This window comes from Bos grunniens, chromosome 4 (assembly GCF_055505025.1).
Source record: "Bos grunniens cultivar Pamir isolate PY7600 chromosome 4, Bosgru_T2T1.0, whole genome shotgun sequence".
NCBI classification, from domain to species: Eukaryota; Metazoa; Chordata; class Mammalia; order Artiodactyla; family Bovidae; genus Bos; species Bos grunniens.
The window spans coordinates 86388853-86410870 of record NC_141168.1 but is presented as its reverse complement, the minus strand read 5'-3'; the positions used below and the strand labels follow the sequence as shown (position 1 = coordinate 86410870).

Here is a 22018-nt window from a genome sequence, read left to right as displayed (position 1 = left end):
TGACTATCTTGTTATGTTTGGATTCCATTCTCTCTTTGGTAATGTGTTATCTATTATAGATTTTTGGTTTGTGATTACCATGTGGTTTATATATAGATTTATATATATATATGTATATATATATGATTAGTCTTCCTGTTATTTTGACCTCCTAATTTCCCCATTCCTATTTACTAACTTCTGTCAGATATGTCCTTATGCCTACACTGTTAAAGCAGATTGTTTTTATTTTTTAAACATGATGTTTTGTCTATAGGTTTAATTCTAAAAGTTGACAACTTGCAAAGATTTGCTTATGATTGTGCAAATTTTGTTCAGGGAAGAGAAAATCAATTTGCCAAATTTATATCGTGTCTTCTGAATTCCAAAGATAGATCTGTATGTCTAATACCAAGTTGAAATGTATTCTTTCTTTTTGAATTCTACTCATTGCTGAAAACCCTGCTACATTTTAGTTTGCATGATATGCTGAAAGCAGTCATCTTAGACTGTTTTTATCTCCTGGAATTTCTGATAACCCCTTTTATTTTCTTGTGGAGAGAACACATATATGTGTTCATTACTGTTTCCTTGTTATATTTCAGCTTGTTAATTATTTTTGTTTCTGTATTGGATACATTCTGTTTTTTTCCTAAAACTCACTGAATCTTATTTGAAGCCATTATCTTATAATTGAACTATGGATCCTGTATAGCTTCTTGTTCCTGGAGTTTTTAATTGTTATGTACTGTGTATCTTTTGTGAGCTTCCTTGGTAGCTCAGTTGTTAAAGAATCTGCCTGCAATGCAGGAAACCCTGGTTCGATTCCCGGGTTGGGAAGATTCCTTGGAGAAGGGATAGGGTACCTAATCCAGTATTCTTGGACTTCCCTGGTGGCTCAATTGGTAAAGAATCAGCCTGTAATGCAGGAGAGGGAGACCTGGGTTTGATCCTTGGGTTGGGAAGATCCCTTGGAGGAGGGCATGGCAACCCACTCCAATATTCTTCCCTGGAGAATCCCCATGGACAGAGGAGCCTGGCAGGCTACAGTCCATGGGGTCACGAAGAGTTGGACACAGCTGAGTTGACTAAGCACAGCACAGCACATATATCTTGTATCATCATTTCCTACTCAAATTTTTAATCATAATATTGATCCAGTTACCCCTTGTCCTTACCTTTTTTGTTGTTGTTGCTGACAACTGTCTCTTTGGTATGCTTTCTGCTCTCCTAGAGCTTATATTCTATTGGGGGATAAAGGCAGTTAACAAGATAAAAACATTTCATACTTTTGTAGACTGATTCTACTTAGTATTAGGGAGAGGAAGACTTAGGAAGTGGGAAGTTCTAACTACAACTTTAGCAGGGTATGGTACATTTTTCAAGTTCCAAGTTAAAACTGTCATGTATTTATTTATGAAAATGAATATTTAAAATGGTGCATCTCTTTAGTACTTGTAGAATATGATATATACATATTAAATTAGGTACCAAGTAGGCTTGGGGCTTCCCACTTGGTTCTTCCCAGTGGTAAAGAACCTGTTTGTCAGTGCAGGAGACTTAAGAGACTTCGGTTTGATCCCTGGGTTGCAAAGCTTCGCTGGAGGAAGGAATGACAACCCCTTCCAGTATTCTTGCCTGGGAATCCCATGGACAGAGGAGCCTGGCAGGCTGTAGTTCATAGGGTCACAAAGAGTCAGACAGAACTGAAGCGACTTAGCACGCATGCACACCAAGTAGGCTTTAGTGGCCTGACTAGTGTTAAAGCTAGGATTCTTTTTAAGCAAAGAAAGTAATGTATTCTAATTTTCAAACAGTAAGATTTGCAAATGAACTTTTAAAACAAAACCTATTTGTTACAACCCATTGGTTAAGTTGGCAGTTGACTACTTTGCAAAGTTATTCTAAATGAAAAACCATTTCTTTAACAGCCTGTCTAGGCAGAAATCATAGGTTTCTTTTATTACTTATAGGTGTTGTGGCACTTAAAACTCATTATTAATTTATAAGAATTACATAATATTGTTAGGCTCTAAGCCTTTTGAAATATTGGCTAATTTGATACATAAAGAATCTGGTGTGTCCTTAAATTGACCTGTATATAAAAAGATCAGTATGATTGTTTTTGGTAAAAAGTTATAGAATTGCTTTTTGCAGTTCCTTCTTTTTTGGTCTGTTATATATCAAATAGAGATAAAGGTAAAAAAAAAAAAAAGAAAGAAAACAATATCCAAATGTTCTCATTAATTCAAGGTGTGAGGTTCCCTGGAAAGAAATGCAATTATACCCTAGAGGCAGCCAGATTTCTGAGTCTTAAATTTGCCACTTTAGCTGTTTTAGCTATTTTAACTATTTTGTTCTGCTCATGTATCACACAAAGAATCCATCTGTATGTATACCAGGGTCTAAATATTTAACCAGGATTTTAATTTACTACTAGTTGAAATGAAAAGCTATATTTCTAGGCAGGTTTAGTTTATGATATTTTTATTTTTGGTTTTACTTTCATCATGCTCAGAAGATTTCTTCAATCTAAGGGACAGAGTATAACCAAGATGGCAACACTAATTACAAAAATTAAGCAATAACCTTAGCAAAAGGTTATTGCGCTTATTACTTATATCCCTTATTACTTATTCAAATGAGAAATGAGAAAGAATTGATCTTGGGTCACTTCAGTCTGCAGTGACTTGGAGCGGGGCTTTGGTTCCTAGCTGGAGATTGGGATTAGGTCTTGTGGTGAGAACATCAGATCCTAGCCACTAGACCTGTGGTCGGTGACAAGGGCCCTGGCCCTTCAGCTTTGCAGAAAAGAATTTCCACAAAGATGGAAAGTAGTGAAGCAAGTATTTATTAGGAGGAAAAAAAAAAGTATAGTGTGTGTGAATAGATACATGGGCAGACTCAGGGAGAGAGAGAGGCACTGAGTTGCATCCTCATGACAGTTGGAATTACTTTTATGGGGCATTTCTTCTGGGTTTCCTTTGGCCAATCATTTTGATTTGCCTGGTTCACAGTCCATATTTGGTATATCTCAGGATCCTCCAACGTGTGCACACACAGCTCTTAGTCAAGATGGATTTTAGCGAAAAGGTATCTGAGTAGGGAATATCCCTTGACATAAATCCCCTTTGGTCTCCAAGGAGCCTTTTTCATGTATGTGTGGTTGGGGAAGTCTCTTGACTTGGAGAATAAGAAATATGTGGTCTGGGCAGGGCCCAGCCTCCTCCCTCAATTATACTGCTTTTCTCGTTTTGGAGTTTCAGGCCATAGGGAATGAATCTCCAATTGCTATTCCCTGATGGGCCCATCTGCTTCCTGCCTCAGAATGAGTTAAAACATTTATAAGACAGTTCTAATTTCTCTAAGGCAATTTATTTATGTAAATTAAATGTCAAATGAATAGCTTCCTGGTTATAAAAATGTGATGTATATAAAGCAAAAAGTCCACTACGATTCCTGAAACCTACTTTACTTCCTTTGTGTGCCCTGCTGTGAGCATAAACCTTTATTTCCAGGTGTCTGCTGCTGCTGCTGCGGCTGCTGAGTCGCTTCAGTCGTGTCCGACTCTGTGCGACCCCATAGACAGCAGCCCACCAGGCTCTGCCATCCCTGGGATTCTCCAGGCAAGAACACTGGAGTGGGTTGCCATTTCCTTCTCCAATGCATGAAAGGGAAAAGTGAAAGTGAAGTCGCTCAGTTGTGTCTGACTCTTAGCTACCCTATGGACTGCAGCCCACCAGGCTCCTCTGTCCATGGGATTTTCCAGGCAGGAGTACTGGAGTGGGGTGCCATTGCCTTCTCAGCCAGGTATCTTCTAGGTCTATACAAATATGTATATGTATCTATTGTTTTGTACTAAGTTAGGATGATAAAATACATAGTTTCCCAGACTATAAAAAATTGATTTATAATAAACATTTTCTCATATTAGTTAGTACCTATGGACCTTCTTTTGGTTTTTAATAGCTTTATTGAAGTATAACTATATCGAAGTATACTATTTGGTAGGATGTAATATATATGTCTTCCTGTGAAAATATTACTACAGTTGAGAAACTGAACCTATCATTCACTGAAAAATTGCCTTATTTCACTTTGTTATCCTCCTATACCTTTCTCTAGTCAATATCTGCCAGCAACCACTGAACTGCTTTCGTTCACTACAGATTCATGTACATTTTCCAGGACTTCATGTAAATTCAATCATAGAGTATAAACGTTTTTTTTTTGGTCTGACCTTTTCTCTCATGTTTATTTTAACATTCTGAAATGTTGATGTCTGCATCAGTATGCATTCCTTTTTATTGATGAGTAGTGTTCCAATGTATGGATATACCACAGTTTATCTGTTCATCTGGTGATAGACATTTGGATTATTTCCAGTTTGGGTTATTACTGATGAAGCAGCTGTGAACATTTGGTTCAAGCCTTTTTTTGGTCTTTAAGAAGCTGCCAAAGAATTTTCTAAAACAGTTGTCAATATATTTCACACTATACCACCTTTTGGAATATTTTGTGTTATTCTTTCTATTATTGGTTGTGTTTTCCTCCTTTCTTGCTTGGCTCATGATTTTTCATTGGATGCCAGGCTTGCTTAATTTACCTTTGGGGTGCTTTTGTATTTCTAAAAATATTCTTGGGCTTTATTCTGGACTACAGTTACTTCTAAACAGGTTGATCTCTTGGGGTCTTGCTTTAGGCTTTGTTTGACTCAAGTTTTAAAAATGTGTATTTTTAATATTATTTTGCTTTAGGACCTTTAATATTTCTTATGATTCATGTCTGTTGCGGATGAATTCTTTCAAGTTTTGTATGTCTGAACAAGTGTGTATTTTAACTTTATTAAATATATTTACACTGGTTTAAGAATTATAAGTTGACGTTCATCCCTTTTAGTTCTTTAAAGATGTTGCTTTAACATCGTCTTCATTTTTTTTTTTTTTAATGAGATATCTGTCATAGTTATTTTTTTTCTTTATGGCTGCTTCTCTGGCTCCTTTTAAGATACTGTCTTTATTGCTGATTTGAAACAATTTGATAATGATATGCTTTTGCATGGGCTTCCCTAGTGGCTCAGATGGTAAAGAATCTGCCTGCAATACAAGAGACCTGGGCTTGTTCCCTGGGTCTGGAAGATCCCCTGTAGAACAGGATGGCTACCCACTCCAATATTCTTGCCTGGAAAATTCCATGGACAGAGGAGCCTGGCAGGCTACAGTCTATGAGGTTGCAGAGAGTCTGACATGACTGAGTGACTAACACTTCCACTTTATTTACTCTTTTGTGTAATTATATTCATGTTTGTCATGCTTTTTATTTGCTATGATTCTTGCACCTGTGTGTTTATAGTTTTTATCATATTTGGAAAAGTTTTGGCCATTATTTCTTAAAATAGCTATTCAGTCCTCCACTCTGGGGATTCTACTTATACATATTTTAATTGCTTAATGTTATTTTACAGTCCCTTCATTATTATCTTTCTCTCTTTCTGTCTTGTTTCTTCTGGGTTTCATTTCAGATAACTTTATTTTTAAGTTCATGTGGCATTTCTTCTTCAAGACCTAATCTGCTTTTTTAGTGTATTTTTATCTCAGACATTTAAGTTTTCATTTTTAGAAGTTCAGTTAGGTTCTTCTATCTCTCTTGTCTTTTCTTGAACAAAGGTATCCAGTGTTTCTTCAAGTATCCTTAACATAGGGTCTTGCTTTAAAAGTCTGGAATTAATTTTTTCCACATTGCAGAAGCAAGACGCTTGTTAGCATTACATGTTCTGTGCATTGTGAGGTTTTCTATCTGGTTCTTGGGAACGGGAATTATTCCCAGCCTTGTGGGAGCTCCAAGTACTATTTCCTGTAATCCTTTCAGATGATTCCCTGCTCCTCCTCACAGACATGGGTAGTTTTCTCACACTCATGTGCTGAACAGTAGTTTAACGAATATTAGATGGATTATCTGCACATCTCTGGGGTTCTCTCTGAGTGTATTTTTCTCTCCTCTATTATTCTGGTTTGGAGACTGTAGCTTCCTTTGACACTCAGCTCTGTCTCCCATTAGGGATATTGCCAGGCACTGCCTGGGTTTTTTTCTCTTTGAGTTGCTACATGCAGATTTACAACTGGCAGTAAGCTGGAACAATCATAAGGCGCATTTCATTGTCTTCATTACCTAATGTATGATGTTTTGAAAGCCTTTGTTTCATGTATTTGCCTAATTTTTAAGCTGTTTCAGGTAGGGTAGATCTGGTTTCTGTTACTCCATCTTGGCTGGAAAGAAAGGTCAACCTTATTTTTCTAATGACTACAAATATCCCACTGCATTACTTAAATCAAAACATATTTCAAACTGGAGATTTACTGAAGAACATTAACTTGTATCAAAGTTGGACAGAGGCACTACAAGAAAAGTAGAGACCAATATCCTTTATGGACATTAATGCAAAAATCTTCAATGAAATGCTATCAAACAAAATTCAACAGTTTATTAAAGAATTTTATAAAATGACCAAGTAGAATTTATTGTTGGAATGCAAGGATTATTAAATATATGAAAATTGATCAATGTGATAAAGCCAACAAAATGAAAGTAAAGAAACCTACATGATCATTCAAATTGATTAAAAAAAGTGACAAAATTCAACACCCACCCTTTCACGATAAAAACACTCAACAAACAAGGAATAGGCAGAGACTACCTAAACATAATGAAAGCAATAATTAAAACCAACAGTGAATGTCATTCTCTGAAACTTGCCCTTTAAGATCAGGAGCAAAGCAAGGATGCCTGCTTTTGTCACTTCCAGTCAGTGTAGTACCTGAAGTTCTGGCTAGAGCCATTAGGTAAGAGAAAGCAAAACAAACACAAAGAACTAAAAACCAGAACTCAAAGAAATGTTTTTACTTTCATATTCATAGCAAAATTATCCACAATAATTATAACATGGATGCAATCCCAATATCCATTGCTGGATGAATGGATAACTTAAATGTGGTTTATGTATACTATGAAATATTATTTAGGCTTAGAAAGAAAGACAATTCTGACATATGCTGCTGCTGTTGCTGCTAAGTCGCTTCAGTCGTGTCTGACTCTGTGCGACCCCATAGACGACAGCCCACCAGGCTACCCCGCCCCTGGGATTCTCCAAGCAAGAACACTGGAGTGGGTTGCCATTTCCTTCTCCAATGCATGAAAGTGAAAAGCGAAAGAGAAGTCTCTCAGTTGTGTCCGACTCTCAGTGATCCCATGGACTGCAGCCTACGAGGCTCCTCCGTCCATGGGATTCTCCAGGCAAGAGTACTGGAGTGGGGTGCCATTGCCTTCTCCAATGCATGAAAGTGAAAAGAGAAAGTGAAGTCGCTTAGTCGTGTCCGACTCTTCACGACCCCATAGACTGCAGCCCACCAGGCTCCTCCGTCCATGGGATTTTCCAGGCAAGAGAATATATTAATAGATGAATCTTAAGGACATTATGCTAAGTAAAATAAGCTAGTCACAAAAAGACAAACACAGTATGATTCCGCTTATGTGAGTAGTCAGAATCACAGAGACAAAGTAAATTCGTGGTTGCCAGAGGTGGGGCAGATGGGAAAAGGGGGAGTTATTGTTGAAGGGTAGAGTGTTTCAGTTTACAAGATGAAAAGAGTTACAGAGGTGTATAGTGGTGGTGGTTATACATCACGAATATATTTAATGACACTGAACTGTATAGTTGAAATAATTAAGGTGGTATATTTTATGTTATGTATATTTTACCACAATTTTAAAAATTGGAGAAGAAACCTATAAATTTTATTTAAAAATGAATTAGCTGAGTTCCATAAATTTTATTTTGTTTACTTTTATTATCATCTAATTGGACATACTTTTTAATTTCCTGGTATGCTGTTCATCTTCAAGTCTTTTTGGTAGACGTTAGTATAGCTATAACAGGTTTCTTATGATCAATGCTTGCATAGTGAAAAATATCTTAACTTTAAAATTTATCATTCTTTTATGTTAAAAATTATTTATTTTTCATGGTTGAGTCTTGCTTTTTAAAATCCAGCTTTACAGTCTGTGTTTCAAGGATTGTTTAATTTGTAAAATTTAATGTAGTTATTGACATGCTTGAATTTCATATCATTATTTGATTTTTTAAAATTAACCATTTGTTGTCATCCAGTGCTTTTCTTTTGTCTTTTCTTGGCAGTATATAAATGTATTTTTAATATTCTGCATTATCTGATCTTGTTACATTGTAGTTGTTCCTTTTTGTACTTCGGGGTTTTTCTTTAGATAATAAAATATGCATATGTAATTTATTACAGCATGCATTAAAAATTCTATTACCAATCCTTTAAACAGCACTAATTCTATTAAAGAAAAATATAAGAAATTTATAACAATATATTTTTAATTGTCATGTACTTCTAAATATTTTAAAAATCTATTTTTAAAATTACTTTAAATGGCTAGATGTCTTTAAGGTGACAACAGAAATTTGCATTAAGTATGGGAATAATAATTTCAATGGTTCCTAATATTTACTGAGCAATGTTATTTTTTTCTGGTGTTCATTCCTTCTTGTAAAACCAAGTTTCTATCTGATATCATTGTCCTTTAGCCTATAGAAATTCTTTTTTTTAGTGCTTCTTGTTGTGGAGATTAATTCTTTCAGATTTTCACCTTCTGAAGATGACCTTATAAGAAGTAATATTTACCAGTGAAATTGGCAAAATTAAAGAAAAATATATTATTTGGTAGACTTCTTGGAAAAGGGCATTGTCATACTGCTATATAGAGTAGAAAATGATAGAACTATATAAATTGCCTTTGGAAGTCAAATTTTAAAAATGTCTTATACTTTGACTTAAATATTAAAATTATTGGAATTTATGAGAAAATTCGGTTATGCATAAAGATATGTTCACAAGGGTGCCCACTGTAGCTTTATTTTTAATAGCAAAAAGTGGAAATAACCTCAAAGTTACTTCAATAAATGACAATACATCCATATAATGAAATATTTAGCTACTAAGATCTGTATTGCCTCTTGAAAAACCTATATGCACATCAGGAAGCAACAGTCAGAACTGGACATGGAACAACAGACTGGTTCCAAATAGGAAAAGGAGTATGTCAAAGCTGTATATTGTCACCCTTTTTATTTAACTTATATGCAGAGTACATCATGAGAAATGCTGGGCTGGAAGAAGCACAAGCTGGAATCAAGATTGTTGGGAGAAGTATCAAGAATCTCAGATATGCAGATGACACCATCCTTACGGCAGAAAGTGAAGAGGAACTAAAAAGCCTCTTGATGAAAGTGAAAGAGGAGAGTGAAAAAGTTGGCTTAAAGCTCAACATTCAGAAAATGAAGATCATGGCATCTGGTCCCATCACTTCATGGGAAATAGATGGGGAAACAGTGGAAACAGTGTCAGACTTTATTTTTGGGGGCTCCAAAATCACTGCAGATAGTGACTGCAGCCATGAAATTAAAAGATGCTTACTCCTTGGAAGGAAAATTATGGCCAAGCTAGACAGCATATTCAAAAGCAGAGACATTACTTTGCCAACAAAGGTCTGTCTAGTCAAGGCTATGGTTTTTCCAGTAGTCATGTATGGATGTGAGAGTTGGACTGTGAAGAAGGCTGAGCACCGAAGAATTGATGCTTTTGAACTGTGGTGTTGGAGAAGACTTTAGAGTCCCCTGGACTGCAAGGAGATCCAACCAGTCCATTCTAAAGGAGATCAGCCCTGGGATTTCTTTGGAAGGAATGATGCTAAAGCTGAAACTCCAGTACTTTGGCCACCTCATGTGAAGAGATGACTCATTGAAAAAGACTCTGATGCTGGGAGGGATTGGGGGCAGGAGGAGAAGGGGACGACAGAGGATGAGATGGCTGGATGGCATCACCGACTCCATGGATGTGAGTCTGAGTGAACTCCGGGAGTTGGTGATGGACAGGGAGGCCTGGCGTGCTGCGATTCATGGGGTCGCAAAGAGTCAGACACGACTGAGTGACTGAACTGAACTGAAGATCTGTTTTGCAAAATAGATTGCTAAAGTTGAGAAAATGCTAAAAAAATGGATAGTATAAGATAAATTTTAAAAAAATGTGTTTTTACCTGCTGGAAAAAAAATGACATACATCAAATTTTAGCATTGGTAATTGTTTTCCTTTGTACTTTTCCTGTTCTCCAACTTTTCTACCTTGACTATATTAGGATGCTGAAGTCCTATAGTATTTGTTCAAGGAATAATTTTTAAGGACAGTAGGAAATATTAAGTATATTATAAAATAGAAAACAACTAAAGAATTCCTACTGGCCTTTAGAGTCTAGATAATTCTCTAGGGAGTAGAGTTGTCTTTTTTTTTTTTGCCAAAAGGGCCAACAATAAAACCATTTAACTTATGTTTCGTATCTCCTTGCTTCCCTGCCTAATGAGTTGTGATAAAGGGATAAAAGTTAAGTTGAGAAAGACATAGATGTCAGATAATGTAATCATAAAATAAATTTTTAAAAAGCCAATTATAAGTGGAAGTGTCATTAAATTTTACAGCACTAATGAAAAGCCTGGTTTATTCTTTGAAGGTTTCCAAAATGTTTTGAAGGCAGTTTTCTATTTTCTGGTATGTGTTAGAATTCGTTTTACTAGAGAACTGTAAACTGGAAATTGTTAGCCTGGTGACCTGAAATGAATTATTTTGGCCTGAAGCTACTTGACCTGTCAGGCAAGTGGCAATGAATAGAAGAAGGGTATGTTCCCTATGACACTTCAGTTTCTATTTTTACATACACACGCATGCATTAAAGAAGGAATGTGCTTTTGTGCAGTTTAAGGTCGTGGGTAAATTGGGATTTAGCTCTTCTAACAATAGGTTAATTACTAACTCATTCTCTTGGTGAAATAAAAAGTACAGAAGACATAGTTGAAAGAGAATTGTTAAGCATGATTATCTTACCTTAATATATTTTGATAATATGTTATACTATTCAAATGTTACTTAGCCCTTGATGGCTGCAGATAGACACAAGTGTGATTTAATTATTTATTTAATGATATTATTTGTGTTTCTAATAGGAGCTAATTAGAGACATTTATGTTAGATCTGGAAAATAATTTATAGGGAACCTTAAATATGATGAATGTAGGAGAATATACATTTTATTTTCTTTCACTTTAACATTTTATTTTGAAATATATTTCTCACTTTTAACATTTTATTGTGACCATTGCCCATGGTAATAAATAGTTTTCAGAAACATTATTTTCAGTGTGTATCTAGGATTCTCCTAAAGGAAAAGCCTCTCCTTTCTACATCAGTTAATAGATTGCTGCTGACATATTCATTTTTTCTCTTGAACAGTATAATATTGTTAGACTACATGAATTATAAGAAATGGTTTTGTGAAAATCCCCCGTTGACAGTGATCATGTCAGGAAATTACAAAAATAAGGTAATTTCTCTCAAGTCTCTGATTAGATGTGCTTTTTCTGAGCAACTGCTAATTTTTAACTTGTAGGTAGTATATGACATATAAATGACTATGTTTTAAATCTTGTCTGTTAGAAGGCTTAGATAAAGTTGTATCCTAACTCTGGAATATGTAACTTCATTTTGTTCTATTCTACCTCAACCTCACTTAATATAAATTTATTTTAGCTTATCCTATATATGCATCTTTGTGAGATAGATAGGTTTGCTGGAACATTAGCATATAAATAACAAATCAAGAGCTATAATAAATATTACCACAAGGAAATTATCTGGTCTCTCTAAATATTATTAGTTTCCTAATCTGAAAAATGTGGATAATTATTTCAGTGTATTAGGGTAGAGTCATTATGAAGTTTAAATTAGATAATTTAAGTGAAAGCCTATTTTCAAGCCAGGAAGAGAGAGGTGTTCACAAAGTGTCCTCTGTTCTTTCTTTAGAAATAGAACTAGTACACAAGTTCCATTTTCATTTATCAATAGCTAATACGCATGCTCAGTGGAGCCATTCTGAAACTACACCAAGTAGGTGGTATCCTATCTAATATTACCAATATCTTGGTATTTTATTTATTTAAAAAAATTTTTTTTAATTTAATTTTATTTTTTAACTTTATAATATTGTACTGGTTTTGCCATATATCAAAATGAATCCACCACAGGTATACATGTGTTCCCCATCCTGAACCCTCCTCCCTCCTCCCTCCCCATACCATTCCTCTGGGTCGTCCCAGTGCACCAGCCCCAAGCATCCAGTATCATACATCGAACCTAGACTGGTGACTCATTTCATATATGATATTATACATGTTTCAATGCCATTCTCCCAAATCATCCCACCCTCTCCCTCTCCCACAGAGTCCAAAAGACTGTTCTATACATCAGTGTCTCTTATTTTAAATTGAGCAACTTCATATATAAATGGCATTTAAAAATGTTAATACAATTAAAAAATATTTTTCAGTTTTCAAATGATTATTTTTGTAACATAGATAAATGTGGTTTTATTATAGGAAAGGAGATATATATATATATATATATATATAATTTTGAAATATACTAGACTATGGATTTATATATATAATTGAATACAAAAGAGGATATTTTACATTTTTAAATATGTACAAGAAAATATGTAAGAAAGATGCAAAAATCAGTACAGAGCACTCCAGGTACTAAATAATGTAAAAGTTATTGTCAATAATAAGATTACTTATAACTCAGGGATAACTATATTTGTGAAGAAACATTTGTCCTGTTAAATATGTTCATATTAATTTGCTTTTTACTTGATATGTTAATATTTGATTTGGTGTAGCTCTACTTTGCCTTAAAAATATTGTTTAAATTATAAACGTGTATAATGCAGTTCTGTTTACTTAATCTTGGTGTTGGGATTAATGAGGGATGTGGCCTGTGTTATGGGGTATCTCACAAGATGCTTTTATTTTTCCTTGCTTATCATTTAAAAAGTTCCCTAATGTTCATAAATAATCAGAATTGAAACTTACACATTTGGACTAAAAAACATATTATACATAGAAAATAACTATGTTGGTCAAAATGTCTCACCCAGGAAAGAAGCCAAAGGAAAAAGATGTGAGGTTTGATGAACTGGAAGACTGATAGTATGTATAAAATAGATATGAGAACCTACTATTTAGCACAGGGAACTCTGTTCAATGTTCTGTGGTAACCTAAATGGAAAGGAAATACATAATAGAGAGAATGTATGTATAGATATTGCAGAACCACTTTGCTGTACAGTAGAATCTAACACAATATAGTAAAACAATTATACTCCAATAAAATTTTAAAAAATCTTTCTATATCATCACTTTAAAGTACATTTCACAAGGAAAAATTAACTACTTGAGCTGATTAGTAGTTGGAAAAACCACCCTTTCCTGCTCTATTTTCCAGTCCTAGACAGAAATGGAACATGGAAAAATAAGATGTAAGTGGGAAGGAGTGGAGCATTAAAGATCAAGTTTTCTGTTACAGAAATTTTTCTGGCAATAAGTGCCCTGTAGTCTTTCTTTTTTGATAACACCTTGATACCTCCATTTGTTCTTTCAGTTCTTTTCTGGGCAAGAATTGTTAGAGTGGGTCCTTTGCCTAAGAAAAGTTACTACCAAGGTGTTATACCAAAAGCCATACAAACTCAAAGAACCACCATATGCATGATAGTCTTCTATTCCAGGGCAAGACTCATAATGTCAGAAAGAGGTGATGAGGAGTTTTATGTTATTTCTATCTTCTTTTTGTCAATTCAAACACACATTTTCTTTTCAAGAATACATAAAGAGAAGAAACTGAAAGAAATTCAGTTGAATAAATTGAAAAATGAAATTCCTTAAATGTTATCTGATTTAATTATTAGTCTTTGCTTTTGCTACAGCAAAAATCTCTTATTTTTCAAACTGAGAGAAAAAGAGGCACACAGAAAGAGATCCTTTACAAAGATAGAAATTTTTCATTGTTTAGAAAATAAATGAGGCCATAAAAATTTATATCTAAAGTAATAACTGTTACCATTTAAGGCTTGCATATTCATTAAGAATGCTAAATTTATGCCTTAAAACAGTACTATAATCATCTTAATTTGATGAGCTCTTGAAAATAACCTAGCAATTATACTTGATTCTGGCATTTTCTCTATTAGTATTTATTATTTAAGTAACTGTGGTATACAAACACATCTTGCTAATTTTTGTTTTCCTATAATATTACTGATTTGTAATTTTAAAAAGAAAATATGACCAAAGTTAAATTTCCTGAATCAAGATATTCTTGGTTGATATATTAAGACCAAATCAAAGGGCATTATTTAAGAGATTTGTTTTCCATTGAATAAGACTTAGACTTGATTACAAATATGAGCAGGCCATAGGACCAGGTTACTTGTAAAGGGATTTGGAATTGTCACGCAAGTGTATGTTCCTCGGTTCTTTTTCTCGTCACAACAAAGATTTGGAGCAACGGACATTAAAGCCCTCGGCACATCACAGCTCTCGGGTCTTGGACAAACCGTGTTACAGCTCTTAGGCAAATCAGTGTTACAGCTCCATTTTATTTAGAAAATAGCAGGAGAGTGAGAGAGAGAGAGAGAAAAGAGCGCACACATGCATGCGGGAGACAGAGTCCGAGAGAAAGCGCTTTGGCTCCTCCTTTTATATGTTTTTTCCTCCACCTGGGCCTGCCCTATGCAAATTGGGCTTAGCCAGGAGTGCTGTTTGTTCTGTTTGTTCTGCCTGAAGTCTTCACTCTGGTCCTCGGATCTTCCTTGTCTTTTAGCCACCACCATTTTGGATTCCTTTTCCCTATTCTACCTACCTAGCAGAATCATTATGGATTTTCACCTGTATCAGAGGAATTTTAACAATATTTTAATTGTGGACACTCAGAGGGCTCAAACAAACCTTGTGTGCACCAGAAGCCAGAGACCCCACAGAGACTGAGACAGAACTGTGTTTGAGTGTCTCCTGCAGAGGTATGAGTCAGCAGTGGACTGCTGCAGGGGCAGGGGCTTTGGGTGCAGCAGACTTGGGTATGGCATAAGTCCTCTTGGAAGAGGTCACCATTAACCCCACCCTAGAGCTGCCAGAACGTACACAGGACTGGGAAAACAGACTCTTGGAGGGCACAAACAGAACCTTGTACACACCAGGACCCAGGAAAAAGGAGCAGTGACCCCACAAGAGACTGACCCAGACTTGCCCATGAGTGTGCAGGAGCCTTTGGTGGTGGCGTGTGTCGGCAGTGGCCTGCTACAGGTTTGGGGGCACTGAGTGTAGCAGTACATGCATGGGACCTTTTGAAGGAGGTCACCATTATCTTCATTATCTTCACTCCACCATAGTTTGAAGTGAAGTGAAGTGAAGTCGCTCAGTCGTGTCCGACTCTTTGCAACCCCATGGACTATAGCCTACCAGGCTCCTCTGTCCATGAGATTTTCCAGGCAAGAGTACTGGAGTGGGTTGTCATTTCCTTCTCCAGGGGATCTTCCCAACCCAGGAATCAAACCTTGGTCTCCTGCATTGTAGGCAGACGCTTTACTGTCTGAGCCACCAGAGAAGCCCCAAGGGGCCCCTAATAGCCCCCCAAAATCCTGAAAAACAGTTGGTCTTATATTTCCAGACTTCAAAACTTAATACAAAGATAAACTAATCAAAACAGCATGGTACTGGCATAAAGACACAAGTATAGACCAATGGAATAGAATAGACAGCCCAGAAATAAACTCTCACATATACCGTCAAATGATTTTCAATAAGGGTGACAAGACCATTGGAGAAAGGTCAGTCTTTTTAAGAAATGGGGCTGTAGAAACTGAATATCCACATGCAAAATAGTGAAGTTAGACACTTGCCTCACATAACATGCAAAAATTAACTCAAAGTAGATCAGAACATTAAAGCTCAAACTATAAAACTCTTAGAAAAAAAAAAAAAAACAAAAGAGGAGCTTCATGACAATGAATGTGGCAGTGAGATTTTGTTTTAAGCTCTAGTAGAGAAGAGCAGTCAAGTATAGGGCTAGAGTCAGAGACCTGGGCTCTGACCCAAGACCACCACTTTCTACCTATGTGATCTTAAGCACATTACCTACTCTCTCTAGGTTTCAGCTTTCTCCTCTGTAAAAAGATGACAATCATGAGGCAATACTGGCAATTAGATAAATTAATGCAGGTAATTAATCAGTGCTAGTATCTGGCATAGAGCATACGATCAATCATTCCTGTCCATTTGGGGTAAGTGGGAGGTGGCATAATATAGTAGTTAAGTAGGCTTAACTACTCCAAAGGTAGGCTTTGGAGTCAGATTTTCTAAGTTCATATTCTTGTTCTACTCTTTACCAGCTCTGTGACCTTTGGCAAATACTTTACATTTCTATAACTAAGAATTTTTTTAAAAATTCTGAATACTAGAGTTAACAACAGTACTCATAAAATTGTAATAAAATGAAAGAATCCCTTTGTTTAACTCTTAGAAAAATAGCACTCTCCAGTATTCTTTTTTTTTTTTTTTCTCCAGTATTCTTATAGCTGCTATAGTCCTCAGTACAGCATTGGACAAAGAGTACATGCTTATAAAATGACCCATCATGCGGCCCCAAACAATGGTTTTTAGGAAGTGCTTAATGACAAGGGTAAATAGTAATCATAAGCTGTCAGGAAAAACAGCATGTGCATACCCTAATTCAAAAATAACTTTACTGCTAAAAAATGTTAACCATCATCTGAGTCTTCAGCAAGTTGTAATCCTTTATGCTAGAGAAGGGTCTTGCCTCTATATTGGTGGTGTTGACTGATTGAGGTAGTGGTTGCTGAAGGTTGAGGTGGCTGTGGCAGTATCTTAAAATAACAATGAAGTTTGCCACATCCATGGACTCATCCTTTGAAGAAAGATTTCTCTGTAGCATACAGTGATGTTCATAGCATTTTACCCACATGAGAACTTCTTTCAAAACGAGTCAATTTCCTCAAGCCCTGCAGCTGTCTTATCAACTAAGTTTATGTCATATTTTACATCCCTTATTGTCATTTCAACAATCTTCACAGTATCTTCAGCAGGAGTAGATTTCATCTTAAGAAACTACTTGCTTTGCTTAGCCATAAGAAGCCACTCCTCATTTGTTAAAGTTTGATCTTGATAATGCAACAATTCAATCATGGCTTCAGGCTCCACTTCTAGTTCTCTTGCTGTTTCTACTACTCTGCAGTTAATTCACAATAGTTTGGCCCCAGGTAAATAACAGAGAGGGAACACAGCCCCACCCATCAAGAGAAAATTGGATTAAAGATTTACTGAGCATGGCCCTTTTCATACTGTTCATGGAAACAAACACCCTCTTCCAACAACACAAGAGAAGACTCTACACATGGACATCACCAGATGGTCAACACCGAAATCAGATTGATTATATTCTTTGCAGCCAAAGATGGAGAAGCTCTATACAGTCAACAAAAACAAGACCAGGAGCTGACTGTGGCTCAGATCATGAACTCCTTATTGCCAAATTCAGACTTAAATTGAAGAAAGTAGGGAAAACCACTAGACCATTCAGGTATGATCTAAATCAAATTGCTTATGATTATACAGTGGAAGTGAGAAATAGATATAAGGGACTAGATCTGATAGATAGAGTGCTTGATGAACTATGGACGGAGGTTCGTGACATTGTACAGGAGACAGGGATCAAGACCATCCCCATGGAAAAGAAATGCAAAAAAGCAAAATGGCTGTCTGAGGAGGCCTTACAAATAGCTGTGAAAAGAAGAGAAGCAGAAAGCAAAGGAGAAAAGAAAAGATATACCCATTTGAATTCAGAGTTCCAAAGAATAGCAAGGAGAGATAAGAAAGCCTTCCTCAGTGATCAATGCAAAGAAATAGAGGAAAACGATAGAATGGGAAAGACTAGAGATCTCTTCAAGAAAATTAGAGATACCAAAGGAACATTTCATGCAAAGATGGGCTCGATAAAGGACAGAAATGGTATGGACCTAACAGAAGCAGAAGATATTAAGAAGACATGGCAAGAATACACAGAAGAACTATACAAAAAAGATCTTCACGACCCAGATAATGACGATGGTGTGATCATTCACCTAGAGCCAGACATCCTGGAATGCGAAGTCAAGTGGGCATTAGGAAGTATCACTACGAACAAAGCTAGTGGAGGTGATGGAATTCCAGTTGAGCTATTTCATATCCTAAAAGATGATGCTGTGAAAGTGCTGCACTCAATACGCCAGCAAATTTGGAAAACTCAGCAGTGGCCACAGGACTAGAAAAGGTCAGTTTTCATTCCAATCCCAAAGAAAGGCAATGCCAAAGAATGCTCAAACTACCGTACAATTGCACTCATCTCACACGCTAGTAAACTAATGCTCAAAATTCTCCAAGCCAGGCTTCAACAGTACATGAACCGTGAACTTCCAGATATTCAAGTGGATTTACAAAAGGCAGAGGAAACAGAAATCAAATTGCCAACATCCTTTGGATCATTGAAAAAGCAAGAGTTTCAGAAAAACATCCAGTTCTGTCTTATTGACTATGCCAAAGCCTTTGACTGTGTGGATCACAACAAAGTGGAAAATTCTGAAGGAGGTGGGAATACCAGACCACCTGACCTGCCTCCTGAGAAATCTGTATGCAGGTCAGGAAGCAACAGTTAGAACTGGACATGGAACAACAGACTGGTTCCAAATAGGGAAAGGAGTACGTCAAGGCTGTGTATAGTCACCCTGCTTATTTATCTTATATGCAGAGTACATCATGAGACATGCTGGGCTGGAAGAAGCACAAGCTGGAATCAAGATTGCCAGGAGAAATATCAATAACCTCAGATATGCAGATGACACCACCCTTATGGCAGAAAGTGAGGAAGACCTAAACAGCCTCTTGATGAAAGTGAAAGAGGAGAGTGAAAAAGTTGGCTTAAAGCTCAACATTCAGAAAACGAAGATCATGGCATCTGGTCCCATCACTTCGTGGCAAGTAGATGTGGAAACAGTGGCTGACTATTTTTTGGTGCTCCAAAATCACTGCAGGTGGTGACTGCAGCCATGAAATTAAAAGATGCTTACTCCTTGGAAGAAAAGTTATGACCAACTTAGCATATTAAAAAGCAGAGACATTACTTTGCCAACAAAGGTCCGTCTAGTCAAAGCTATGGTATTTCCTTAGTCATGTATGGATGTGAGAGTTGGACTGTGAAGAAAGCTGAGTGCCAAAGAATTGATGCTTTTAAAGTTTGGTGTTGAAGACTCTTGAGAGTCCCTTGGACTGCAAGGAGATCCAACCAGTCCATTCTAAAGGAGATCAGTCCTGAATATTCATTGGAAGGACTGATGTTGAATCTGAAACTCCAATACTTTGGCCACCTGATGGGAAGAACTGACTCATTTGAAAAGACCCTGATGGTTGGAGAGATTGAAGGCAGGAGGAGAAAGGGATGACAGAGGATGAGGTAGTTGGATGGCATCACCGACTCAATGAACATGATTCTGAGTAAACTGTGGGAGTTGGTGATGGACAAGGAGGCCTGGCGTGCTGCAGTCCATAGGGTTGCAAACAGTCAGACACAACTGAGTGACTGAACTGAACTTAATGGTGGAAGACTTACTGGTGACCAATTTTATTTGTATTGAGTGTTTTTGAATGCTTTCAACAAATATTTTAAAGGGAGAAGACTTGGAAGTGACCAATCTTGTTTGTTTTGAATGTTCTTGAAAGTAATTATGAATTATGTACCATATTAACAAATAACACTTTGATAAATATTGTTAAATGTACTGAAGCACTTAAAATTCTGAACCCTTTTCAGATCCTGTTTCAGAAAGCTTTTTGTCTTAAAATTTAGTGTTTTCCATGTATACAGGTCATTATTCTATAAACCAATAGTGAGTGCAAAAGTGGTATTGTATGAATAACCTTTAACGACAACATCCTTAATGTACTTATATTCTTGATATTAACATCCTGATTGAATTTTAATTCATAGCAGCATAGATGAAGTCTATTTTATTCTGACTTATATGTGTTAGATGACTAAATGATTTGCTTTGGTTAAGGTAATCTAAAATTTTTTTAAACATAAATGTGTAACAGCCAGACCCATGACCAGCAAATACATCATGCAACACATAATGAATTGCTTTTGGTTGCCACTGTTAAGTTGATTATACTGTCATGAACAAAGTGAGTCATAATATTTTATGACCTCAATCTAGCACCTTTTCCTGGAGGCATTCTCCAGTAGTCAGGAATAGATACTGAGTAAATCCTTGAGCTGGAATCTCTCCGTGTACACCTGCCAATGGAAAGATCACATACATGCACACAGACACAGGCTGAATTTGTAAAGCAGCATAAAACAGACCTAGGTTTTTCCAAATATCAGATTCATTTTATTTGTCCTATGGTGATATTCCTCCTATATTCCACATTCATTATTTGAAATGATTGGAGCTCTAAAGTGAAATAGAAATTTGAATATAATAGAATAATACACAAGTAAATATTAGTAGAATTGATTTAATAATAGATTAAAATTTTAGAATATTTTATACAGTTTAAAAGCTTTCCATATGTATTAATTTCTTTAACACAAAATAGCTTAATCAATGGTAGAAGTCTTGTTAACTCATTTTATAGATGAACAAAGCTTTTAAAAGACTTATTGAAGACTATAGAGCTAATTGGAATCAGAGCCAGCACTAAAACTCTTTCTTTTGATTTCCACTGCAGGGCTTTCTCCCTTATGAGGACTTAACATTCATGAAGTATGCTTGCCAGGGGAATATTTTCAGTTTAATAATTTCTAAAAATTCTAATTTAAGGATAGATGGTAAGTAGATAAGAGCTAGGTTCATTATAGTTCTTTATAGTGTGACTTAATTTCAGGTTTTTTTTTTTTTTTTATTGTTTCAAACAGTTTGTGTTCACATGTATAAGAGGATACAGTAAATTCTATATTTTTGCAACTCCATAGTCTGTAGCTTGCAAGCTCCTCTGTCCATGAAATTCTCCAGGCAAGAATACTGGAGTGGATACCCATTCTCTTTTCTGGGGGATCTTCCCAACCCAGGGATTAAACACAGGACTTCTGCATTCCAGGCAGATTCTTTACCATCTGAGCCACCTGCAAAGCCAACATTAAATACTAGATAAAACAAAACCTGTAACTATTTTCTCAGATTCTAGAAAATAGCACTTAAATGACAAACCTAAGTAATCACAAAAGAAATGGGAAGACAGAAAGAGAACATATTTCTTAAAAATAGTTGTTGGAATACTACATTGTGGGGTTACATGACCATAGATAATCTATCTTTTTGGTGCAACATTTGATAAAATGTTTCCTATGAATTCCTTAAGGTTAAAGTGTTTAAATTTGAGTTAGAAATATTATTAAGTTTTTACATACTTACAGCAGCTTAATCTAAGGAGTGATGGTAAATGACAATTTGAATTATAGAGATGTATAAAGTAGTATACAGAAAGTGTATAAACATCCCTTTGTTTCCCTATAAAAGTTGCCCATTTTAGATGATCCTTTTCATATAATTTGAATGTCTAAACAAATGTTTTGCCACGGAGGCAAGACATACACACACATACACACACACAGCCAACCATCACCAAAAAATATGATGATAATTTCTTCTGAGACCTTTCTGGACATGAAATCATCTGCAATTTATCATCAAGTGAGATACTAAAAGGATATCTACCTATAAAGTGAAGTGAAAGTTGCTCAGTTGTGTCCGACTTTTTTTTTTAATTTATTTTTTATAGAAGGATAATAGGTTTACAGAATTTTGTTGTTTTCTGTCAAACCTCATCATGAATCAACCATAAGCTAAGCTAAGCTAAGCTAAGCTAAGTCGCTTCAGTCGTGTCCGACTCTGTGCGACCCCATGGACTATAGCCTACCAGGCTCCCCCATCCATGGGATTTTCCAGGCAAGAGTACTGGAGTGGGGTGCCATATCCCTCCATTTTGAACCTCCCTCCCATCTCCCTCCCCATTCCACCCCTCTAGGTT

At 36.1% G+C, this 22018-nt stretch overlaps 1 protein-coding gene across 50 annotated transcripts in view; it reads left to right on the top strand.

Moving 5' to 3' along the window:
* Nucleotides 1-22018, top strand: part of LOC147374462 (uncharacterized) — a 441112-nt gene that overhangs the window by 144253 nt on the left and 274841 nt on the right. For 9 of the 50 annotated variants that reach the window (XM_086397223.1, XM_086397214.1, XM_086397216.1 and 6 more), the window contains one exon: nt 20720-20819. The exons of 37 other annotated variants lie outside the window; for them this stretch is intronic. In XM_086397223.1, the coding sequence (XP_086253349.1) occupies nt 20720-20819 (100 nt within the window). Of the gene's footprint in view, nt 1-11336; nt 11428-20719; nt 20820-22018 lie in introns of all 50 variants that reach the window. 4 more of the 50 variants (XM_086397202.1, XM_086397200.1, XM_086397201.1 and 1 more) reach the window with 1 other exon arrangement.